We start from the raw sequence: 11,453 nt of genomic DNA on the forward strand, positions 1-11,453 counted from the left end.
GTAAAAAGATATACTTGGGAGGATTTTTTGATATAAATTTCGGGATACATATTACAATCACCAAATGATTATTGTCACAAAAAAGGGAAAAAAAAAAATAAAAAAGAAGAAGAAGAAGAAAATTTTGAGCTCCTATATTGACTGTTCAAAGATTGCATAATCCTGGTCCAACTTTAGGATGTTTGTTTTTCTTCTCTTTGGTCTTTGGTGGAGGTGGTTACATCCCCAAAATTTTGGGTTTTCCAAATACTTGTATAGAGTTTTAGCCGTGGAAGTGAATGTACCACATGCGCCACGAAGAGAATGCAATCTTTTGGGTTTGTATAGAGCCGAGCCTCTAAACAATCAAAGTAAAGCGCACCTTCAAATAGTATCGAGAAATGTGGTTTCAATAGTGGAAATCTTTGTGATATTTTTAAAATATACTTTCATCTCTAATTATAAAATTTCAAGCTTAAAATTTTTTGTAGATCGAGCGGATCTATGAAAACTTGAAAATCTTGAAAATTGTTGGTTTAAAAAATGAAATACAAGATGCATTATTTCCAAAACTTGACATCCATTTTTTTCTCCTGTCCATGCATCTTGATATCGAGATGATCAATTTGAGAACATTTGGGCATCACAACCTTGGCTCTATATAAATTTTTTCTTTAAGTTATTATGTAGACAAACTACTTAGTTCTCATTCTTCCTTTTTTAAGTAAGCTTATCATTGAACTTTTTGCTCTAAACTTAGCTCCACATTATTTCTAATAAACTTTCATTCATAGTAGTATAGAAACTCCTTTCATGTTCCATTAACGCTGATTACTTGAAGGAAAGACAACATCCAAAAAAAAAGAAAAAAAAAAAACACTATATGACCAGGCTATTGTAATTAACTTGTTGCATACTGGTAAACCAATAGATTAATGTACAATTTAAAAATTTGAAATGATAAATCAAACTACGAAATTCCATTGATTGAAATGAATAATAGTGAGACATTTGGAATCATCAAACCAAGAACATAAAGAAAGAGAACGATGAGAACAACAATCAAGAAATGAGGCACTTAAAAAGCCCCAGTTATTGTCCATTTAGAATTGTGACTGGATTTGGTTCACCACCATCTTATCAACTTGGAAAGCTTTAGCCAACACATCAGTTGAGATGGCTGGTTTCGATCCAAAAACCGTATTAGAAATAGTGATCACCCCAGGATTCTCGCTGCTCAGAGCTGCTATGGCGACAGCATTCTTATAGCCCACATTCTGTTGGAAATGGATGAGGCCCTGAGGGAAAACAAACACATCTCCCTTTTGAAGAGTCTTGCTAATCAAGCGGTTGTCGGGATTGCTTGTCACGAAACCGACGTAAAGGGAGCCTTCCAAAACCGTCAGGATCTCTGTGGCACGAGGGTGGGTGTGAGGAGGGTTCTGACCACCTGGAGCATAGTCTATGCGTACCATTGAGATACCGAGAGTGCTGAGCCCTGCTAGTTGTGCAACATTTACGGGGGTCACCTTCGAGCCCAACGCGTTGGTCGTGTTGCCAGGCTTGTCGAGCCCGGAGAAAAAGAAGTCATTTGCTTGTGCCAACTTAGGGTCCTTGCACACCTTGCCATTATTGGCAAACACTGCATGCAATAGAGACATAAATGATATTGCACTAAACATGAATAATTATCTCGGGGCAAGAATATGTTAAATTAAGAAAAACAAATAATAGAAGTATCTGTGAATTAAGAATCAGGCTTGAGTGGTTAGCATTTGACAAAATCTTAAGTTTGATTCCTACTGATAAAATATCAAAAAAAAAAAAAAAAAAAAAAGGAGAAATATTCACACGAGAAAATAAACTATAAAACAATTCAAATCAATAAAGGAAAAAATTAATGGAACACCTTGGCCTGATTGGTCTGTGATACAAAAATCTTGGAGGGGGCTTGGATCAGATGCCAAGGCAGGAGAAGCAATCAAGGCAAGGAGGGAGAGGAGGAGGGGGATGGACTTCATTGTCATTCTTTGTTTCTGACTCAAAAGAGAAATATGAAAGGTGATAATGAATGGTTTGGGAGCATAGAGGCCTTCATATTTATAGGGAATGAAAGTGGCTCAGGCCTCTCATGAATTATGATTGAATGAGTCTTAGGTATCCATTCAATCTCCTTTGTATTGTTCAATACACCCAAGCCTGTGTTTCTTATTTACAACCATATATGTTTTTGAAGATGGAAAATTACATAAGGCATACTTTTCTCTATTCTATTCCATTAAAGTGTCTTCTTCGATAGCTTGAAAACGATAAAATGATGGGGGATTTGACGCGTTTTTTGACTGCACAACTATATACGATGTGACGTTTGGAAGCTATAAAGAACAATTAATTATAGAACATGAATTATTTAAGGAAATGGTTTGATAGGGTGGCAACCCTATAAAAAAAAAGACGAGATCCGCATGCCGCCAGCCCGCATATTGTAGAAATGCGGGCTTGGCAATAAATATATATTTTAAATATAATTTGATCTTAATTTTTAGAGAATATATAATTTTTAACATGGAGATCATGAATATAAATAAAAATAAATTTTGAAAACTAAAACAATAATTATATTAAAAAAATATTTAAACCGTTAGTTACAATTGTTTTTAGATGGATCACCTATTTGCATCCATCTTTAAGATGGATGCTTTATACTTCTAGACCGCATATTTTGAAAATGCGATCCAGCCCGTATGAAATAATTGTTCATAAGAAAGTAAATCCTTACTTCATAACTCATCGAAAATTGCAATTCAAGCATTGAAAAAACTTTACATTGATCATCTCGGCTTAAACATTATAGTTGTGAAAAAAAAAAATGAACATTATCGTTGTGAAAAAAAAAACAATTTGAAGTTATAAAAATAGTTTACATCGTAATAAATTATCTAGATCGTCTATTTCACCAGAAAAATAAGTGTTCATAGTTCCACAAGATCTGTATTATTTTTTGAATTTCAAATTTTATTGTTGGTATTTGAAATTGATTTTAGAGGTATCATTTTTGTTGCTGAAAGTAAGTATTTTTTGGACGAGGATTTGAGGTGAAACTTTATTTCGTTTTTATAAAGCCTAGGCGATATAGAAACTTCTTCTATTGGTTAAAGAACTTCCTTTATCTCGATGGGGAAAAGAACCTTTCCCTTTCCCCACCCCTTTTTCTCTCTCTAAAAATCTTCACCCTTCCTCATCTTTCTCTCAAGAGAAAACTCATTATTAGTCCTACACCATGGAAGGACCATTGCCCTCCATCTCTCTCTAATACCATTTGGCTCTAGCATTTTAAAATCGGACGATCTGAAATAGGAATAGCTAATTTGAATAGGATTCAATGGGTGGGCGATCTGGGTTTGCTTTCCCCCAAAATCACCCTATACTACTTTTTATTAAACTTTTAATTGATTTTTCGCTGATTCAGCCAATTCGGATAGCCAATCGAGATGCTCTTGATTGATACAATGGATGAACGATGCAAGCGCTGATCCAGGTTTTAAAAGAATGGCTGATCCTAGAGATTTCAACCACACACCCCATAGATGAACACTTTTTATTTTAGAAAAAAATTATTTCAAATTGGACGGTTATGAATGTATCATTGATTAGACTCCAAATTCAAAAGATTTTTTTTTTCGAGTCATCCAATCTTATATTTAATAGCTAGTACCAATTAGGACTTTTTTGTATAAAAAATAAATGGCCTCATGAAACCCTTTTATTTTATTTTGGATGTTTGATGTGAACGAGGGCCCATTGAATGACAAAAGTTCCCTTTTCATTTTCTCTCTCTCGATTCTCATAATGTCTACGAGCATTCTTAAATGAATTTTTTTTACCCAATTTAAAAATCCTAAAAGCATGTAATTGCAAATGATTTAATAAACAAATGCCGGCTTTCTCCTCGTCCTTCTCTTATCTTTGATTCCCTCTTCCTTTTTTATTTATATGGACATCATGGTAGACACGCGTGGCTTTTCTCACTTCTTTTTCCTTCCCATTTGTTGGGCATATTTGTCTTTTGCCAATGTTTTATTTCCATATATCCTTCAGCATGCAAGTGAAACTTGAGAGATGTTCAGATGTTTTCCCTTTTTTTTTAATGGAAAAACATGCTGGCACCAATGCGCTATTCTAGTAGGAGCATATTATATTTACATAAAATATCTACTCATAGAAGATTTTCAAATGAGATTTTAGGATCTACTTTAAAATCATAAAATAAGTATATATCAAGCTTTCTATACTTTTCTTAATGCATAAAACTCATATACATTTTGAATGGACAGCTGAGATGGCCCCAATCACAATTTCACGCTTCTATTATGAAGCGCCAGATCTAGATCAAACGATCAGTAACTCACATGATCAAAATTAAAGGGTTAGATGGGGGAAGTATATATTTTCCATACAGTAGGAGAAGTATAGAAACCGTTCTTATATATAACCTAAGAATGAGTACACAAACCTTCGATGCTTTTCAATCTTAAGACGTTTCTTTAAGACACTTATAAACAACATCTGTTGTTGTAGTAGTTGTTATTCAGAAGTGCGTCTCTAGGTCAAGGAAGTTACATTCCTATGGGTCCTAAAATTACTCCTACATAGACTTTTACTTGAGGGAGGGTGTGAGTGTAATACTTGCTCCTGCAGGAGGATATAATCTTTTGGCAAAAAAACATATTGAGCAAGGAACTTCAAAATTGAAATTGTGGGGTATGATCTTTCAATGGTTTACAGACAGTCTTTAGATAAAGTAAAAGAAAAGAAAAAATGGAGCTAATGAGTGCATTGAAGTGGCCCTATAGGTAAACCTTGAGACCCTTTTCAAAAACTACTTTCATCAGTCTATGACTCTAACTTGAACATACACCCCTAAAACCTATAAGTATGCCTTTCCCCTCTTCAAAGCTTGGCAGTTAAAAGCTATTTCCTAGTTTGATTTCTTGGGATCTATGATTTAGAGAGAGAGAGAGAAATAGGTGTTTTAGAGTGAGAAGATGAAGTCCTTGTTGGTGGCCATGCTTTCTCTTACTCTCTCTCTCAGCTTTGCATCCGATCCGAGTCCCTTGCAGGATTTTTGTGTTGCCGACAAAACGAGCTCAGGTTGGTACTATTATAAAACTGTTTTCTTTAGCAAACTCATGGGTGAGTTTTGGCATGTAAATTGCACTGTTGTGTTATAAAAATCGGATTCGGGCTTCGGCTAAACAGGGGCTCAGCCTGATTCCCCTCTACCGTCTTTGGGGAGTCCAAGTCGGCTCGGTGATTTTTTAAGCACTGCCTTTTTGGGGATGGTTTTTACGGTAGAATTTAGTGTATATTGGTTATTTGTTTAGAAGAATTGAGGGGATCTACGTATATTTTTCATGAAAAGAGGGGATAAAAAAAAGGAGAAAAGGTGAGCATGGAGTCTGTGGGGGTAACAACCCGGCATCTAGAAAGTTGAGTATTTTGAGCTTACGGCAAGTTTTGTTGCAAAGTTATTTTATAGGTAAATAGGACACAAGACTGATTTTGAGAGGCCAAAGGATCTTTCTTTTTGTTATTTATTTGGTTTTTATAATTAGGGAGCTTCACTTGGCAATAGTGCTCATATATTTACTGATATAATAAATTGTATGCAATGGGACCATTATTATTATTCCTACTACTATTATACTTAGCCAAATGATATTCAACTCCCTCGAGAGTGGAATGTGCAGGTACTCCCTCGGGTAAAGCCCGACTAAGAATTAATCTTAGGATCCCAAATTTCTGGGGACGTAACTTCTTCAACCCATAGAATAAGCTCAATGAAAAAGATTTCCTGATTTTACCCTCTATATGCATAAAAAAATGTATCTAGATTGAATAGAGACCATCCAATTTTTAGATGATGAGATCTAATTGTTAGAAAACTCAAATTTCAACCTTTTCTATGAAAATAATCATCTATTAATTGTTACTTAGTTCCCAAAATTTCATATTGAAAAAATCCTCCCAAGTAGGTCTTCTGACCAAGTGAGTAGAAATATACTTTTGAGGGAGCATAATATACATGCTCTTACTATCAGTACTACTGCTATCACTACTACTGCTAACACTACTACTCCTACGACTACCACTACGACTACTACCACTACCATTACCACCATTTCTTCTAAATGTTCTCTAACTACAATTGCTTAGGTCAAAAGACATTTTATTCCCTCAGTTAAAACTTCACCTAGAATTAATTTTAAGACCTCAAATTTTGGAGATGTAACATCTTAGACCCATAGATTAATCTCAATGAATTGGACCTTCTGCATGCACTTGAAAAAATAATGCCTCGAGATTGAATAGAGATCATCTAATTTTTAGATGGTGAAATCTAAGTGTTAGAAAACTCAAATTTCTTTTCTTATTTTGAGAAGAATCATCTATTAATTCTCAAGTAGTTTCCAAAATTTCAGATTGAAAAAATCCTCCCAAGTAAGTCTTATGACCGAGGGAGTATAAGTAAGCTATGCTGCCGAGGGAGCATAGTATAGATGCACATTGCCTAAAGCTTGTTCTCTATAATGAGACTAATTATTTCTTGTACACAAAGGTCTTAAACACCCTTAACTGTTAAATAGAAATTCGTATGGCATTTCCGTACAATGAGAAATTTCTCCTATTAGCCTATTTGACATCCAATGCTTGAAGGTGAAACCTTTTTGTACCAAAAAGTAAACGACCTCATTATATACTCCCCCTTAATTTATTAAGGCTGGATTTCTTATTTATCTTTGCTTTTGCATATAGTCTTTGTGAATGGTAAGGTGTGCAAGGACCCAAAGTTGGCTCGAGCAAATGACTTCTTCTTCTCCGGCCTTGCCAAGCCTGGCAACACGTCTAACCCACTAGGTTCAATGGTGACCCCAGTGAGTGTGGATCAACTACCAGGGCTCAACACCCTCGGCATCTCCATGGTCCGCATAGACTACGCGCCCAATGGTCAGAACCCTCCCCACACCCACCCTCGTGCCAGCGAGATCTTGACAGTATTGGAAGGCTCCCTTTATGTCGGTTTTGTGACAAGTAATCCTGATAACCGCTTGATTAGCAAGACATTGCAAAAAGGAGATGTCTTTGTGTTTCCGGAAGGCCTAATCCATTTTCAGAAGAATGTGGGCCAACAGAACGTGGTTGCCATTGCAGCCTTGAGCAGCCAAAATCCTGGGGTTACAACCGTCGCTAATGCGGTTTTTGGGTCGAACCCCCCCATCTCTACTGATGTTTTGGCTGAGGCTTTCCAAGTTGAGAAGGAGGTCGTGGATAAATTGCAAAAACCAGTTTTGGGTGGACAATAATTGAGAAATTAGTGTGGTTTTTTTAATTCTATTGTTTGAACTTTTTGTTTGGGATTTATCGGATTTCTTTTTTGGGTGGATCAGTGAGGAACATAAACCCCTACCCGGTTTTAAAAATAGTGAGTAGTTTTCAAATAGGTCAGTGAACATATAAACCTAGACCGGTAGCTCAAGCTCAGGTGGTGCTACCATCACGATCTCCTCCCATTCTCAGGATTTATTGGATTTGATTAAATGAAATTTAGTTTCTCTATGAGTGAGAGAATTGTCTAGGACTGCATTTATTCAAAAGCAAATGTAGAAACTCAAATTTGACTGTTGAAAAAGTTATATATGTGAATCATGGGTCTACCAAATGCTATATAAGAAAAAGGCTAGTAATGCTTTTAACTGGAGTTAGTTTCAGGCACCTACTCAAATTGAGCTCTAGACTGTTAATTTGAGTGGGCTCCTCACTTTTTTTCCCTTGAATTTGAGTTGGCTTCTCATGAGATGGTGATGATATTTATGCCCATTAAATTATGTGGTCATGTGGATTATGGTATGCAAACTTCCTTTACAAATTCTTTCATGTATTAATACTCTTATGATACAATGATACCCAGGCTTGGGCTTAATGTCCTAAGGTATTGACGGGGTGCAATATTATATCGGCAGTTCGAATCCAGACACTGAATTAAAAATAACAAAAAAAAAGAGGAAAAAAATGAATCTTAAAAGTTGGGTAGCACAATTGTGTATTAAATGGAAAATCAGATATTGTTAATTGACGGCTAGTCATTTGCGAGCATGCAAAGTGCAAAATACGGCTTAAACATCATTACGCTTGTTTTAAGCGCTTTCCAATTTGTTATGTGAATATAAGGCTAGAAAGTCTTTTCATATAAATACAGTGCTTTTCTCTCTATTCCTCAATGGGACTAAAAACCTTAAATCATATTATTGAAATTCAATGTAGCACCTATTCTGCAATGGGGCTAAAAACCCACGACTCCTCTTTATATAAATTAATATTTTAGAAATGGGTGAGGTTTCTACCTTAAACAATTCAATTAAGGTGCAAATTTTGATGTATTTTTTTTTTAGGATTATCTTAAAATCTATTTTCATCTTTAATTATGACATTTTAAAGTTAAAAAATGGTTAAAATCAAGTAGATCTATAAATATATGAAAATCTTGAAAATGGACAGTCTAGATAATGTGTTGCAAGATGTACTATGTTTAAGACTCGAAATATTTTTCTTTTTTCATATTCATACATCTTGATGTCAAGATAATCAATTAGAGGATTTTTCAGCATTAGAACAACCTTGTTTCATGGATTTTTGGGATACATCTTTAATTCTACATTTAAAGTTGCAACCTTATATAAACTTTTTCCTTTAGAAATACTTTAGCCTTAAATCATATTATTGAAATTCAATCTAGTATTTTACAAATCTAAGGTACTAACACCTCGCTTATTGCACTTAGACCCTACCATAAATCTTGGTTAAGTTTGATTTAATTTTGGTTGAAGGAACCATCTTGATAAAACATAGCTAGAAACCAAAATTGAATTAAAGAAAAATAAATTCAGCCTGATCGATTTGCTCTGGTACTTCGTTGGTTTGCTCATCTAGATCCGTCAATTTGGCTCATTTCATTTAGAGAGCAAAGAGGAGTTTGGTCGGCTCCCTCTATCATGGCATTTGTTTGTTCATTTACATGTGCCCAGCTTGCTAATTAAGATTCCTTTAAAAGGTAGAGACCTACTAGTAGTGGACTTAATGAACCATCTAAGCTAGCCTTTGGATGCTAAGATGAAAAGCCTTTGGATGCTAAGATGAAAAGACCTTGTCTATAAAGAGTCCGTTTATCTTTTGTACATAGATATCACAATCATCTTTGTCCTTTAAATTTCAAAATGGGTAGTTGTAAGCGTGTTACTGAATAGGCATAAAGTTTTTTTTTTAAAACTCCTAGACTTCGTGACTCACTCCAAACCATCAAATTTGACATCTAATGAGTGAGAACGTTTGTGACCTCTATATACAAAAGATAAATAGTCTCTTTGTATATAATCCCAAATAAAAAATGTAGCTAACTAGTTTTTGGCAGAATCGGCGGCGATTCTCTTGCTATATGAAATGCCAAACATCAACTTATTAACGGTGTTTTGCATCAACGTACGGGGGAATTTTTTGATGCGTCTCCTACGTAAATATATTCTATATTTGGGTGTGGTTTGCATATGGTACCCTCCTTATACTAATAAAGTAAGACGCAACTCTAAATTTTATCCGTATATATTCTAGGATTGAAAACCTTTATGATGGCTTGAAAATTTATTTTTATCTATAATTATAAAATATTAAAGTTCTAAAAATGGTGCAAATGTGATAGTTCTAAAAATACTTGAAAATCTAAAATGTAGACGGCCGGATAATTTTTATAAGATGTACTATTTTTAAATTTTGAATTTTTTTTTTCTACATCCATGCATCTTGAGGTCGAGATAATTAAATTGAAGGGCATTCTAACACGAAAAGTCTCTTTTAGAGGATTTTCAAAGTGCACCTTACTTCAATAGTATAAGACTGATACCTTATATAAACTTTTTCTTTTATGCTTTTTTTACCCACATATAATATACAACTGTTTGGCTAATCACATTTGTCCAATATTCCACATGCGATCAATAGGTTGTTAGCGGCATTTATTAAACCGCATAATGTGTGACATGGTTATTTGCCTCATTGTTTGTATAAGCGTCCAATCTAACTGCTAACCGCCCAATTAAATCGGATTCCGGTTATGGGCGGTTAGGGTGATCAATCACTATTTTAAAAAAAAAGAAGAAGCATATAATTCTAAAAAATAAAGAATTTGATTTGTAATGCATTTTTAAATATTCTTTACATTATGGTAAATATTAAAAATTGTTTTGGTCATTAATACTCACTTTTATATTTTCCCATCTTTTTAAGAAAATTTTTAAAATAGCCTTTGAAAAATATAAAATGGGTTAAAATCCAGTTTTTGTTATTAATTTTCAACTTCATTTGAATGTGTTTTTTTAATCATTCTTTATATGCTTTTCATACTAGATTTTTTTTGTATTTTGTATTTTTGTATTTTATATTTTTGTATTTTTATTTTTTTCAGCACTTTTTTGATAGCCAGGGACTTGCCCTGTTAGAGTGGTTGAATCGGCCGGTTTACCGGTTAGACCGGTTAAACCGTTTCTAGACCCATATCCGGTTAACCGTTCTAGTTTGATTTTGCAAACACGGGTCTGCCTACGATCCCATTTGAGATCGAACAAATGAGATATCTCAATACATATAGAAATGCATGGATATAGAAAAACTTGTCCACCCACTATCCCATTGAGATGGAACAATTTGGGATATCTGAATACATGGATATAAAAACATAGAAAATTGGAGCTAACATGGAAGTTTCAAAAAAGAGATCAGTATTGACTACCAATGCAATGTCATCGTTGTGGACAGCAAGCCTTCCCAAATAAAGCCTAACATTTTACTCTTAACCGCTACACTATGATATCGAAAATTGATAACTTTGTGTTGAGTTGCAAAAAAACCATCATTAGCACCATAAAAGGGCAAAATCTGTAAAAATCGTGGTGAGACATTAAGTATTCTCTAAGGAAAATGATTATATAAAGTTGTGACCTTTTTGTAGATATAAGGCTGCTGTAATGTACAATGTCTATTAGAAATCGGGTTTAGGTCAAGATAGTAGCAGCTGGGTTTTCATAGCACTACCTCTTAAGTTTTATTCCTATGCAATCTTATCAAAAAAAAAAAAAAAATTTACAATGTGTACCTTTTTATACCTCTTAAGTTTTATTCCTACGCAATCTTATCAAAAAAAAAAAAAAAATTACAATGTGTATCTTTTTATATCGTATAGGTTAACCATTTTATTAAAAGATGTGTCACTTTTTAATATTGTCTTAAAGATGTGTTGGATCAAAATCATCGAAAAACATTGTAAACTTACTTCTACAAATAAATTTGTCACTATATACAAACCACACCTTTCTCTTCAAAGAAAACCAAATTCGAATACCAAAAAAAGGGGTGACGTTTTTATAGCG

General features: G+C 34.2%; 1 protein-coding gene and 1 pseudogene across 2 annotated transcripts; one reads left to right on the forward strand and one right to left on the reverse strand.

The window, feature by feature from the left end:
- Nucleotides 1–937: 937 nt before the first annotated feature.
- LOC105420835 (putative germin-like protein 2-1) lies at nt 938–2,046 on the reverse strand. Its single transcript, XM_020668662.2, has 2 exons — nt 1,889–2,046; nt 938–1,621 (listed from the first exon to the last, which is right to left on the reverse strand). The coding sequence occupies exons 1-2, from the start codon at nt 2,004–2,006 to the stop codon at nt 1,083–1,085; spliced, it is 657 nt and encodes a 218-aa protein (XP_020524321.1). The 5' UTR covers nt 2,007–2,046; the 3' UTR covers nt 938–1,082.
- Nucleotides 2,047–4,947: 2,901 nt separating this feature from the next.
- LOC105420831 (putative germin-like protein 2-1) lies at nt 4,948–7,478 on the forward strand (annotated as a pseudogene). Its single transcript, XR_016059354.1, has 2 exons — nt 4,948–5,130; nt 6,796–7,478. The product of XR_016059354.1 is annotated as a putative germin-like protein 2-1 (transcript).
- Nucleotides 7,479–11,453: the final 3,975 nt, after the last annotated feature.

The sequence above is a fragment of the Amborella trichopoda genome, chromosome 7 (assembly GCF_054954075.1).
Source record: "Amborella trichopoda isolate Santa Cruz 75 chromosome 7, AtrichopodaSantaCruz75HAP2 v2.0, whole genome shotgun sequence".
In the NCBI taxonomy this organism is placed as follows: Eukaryota; Viridiplantae; Streptophyta; class Magnoliopsida; order Amborellales; family Amborellaceae; genus Amborella; species Amborella trichopoda.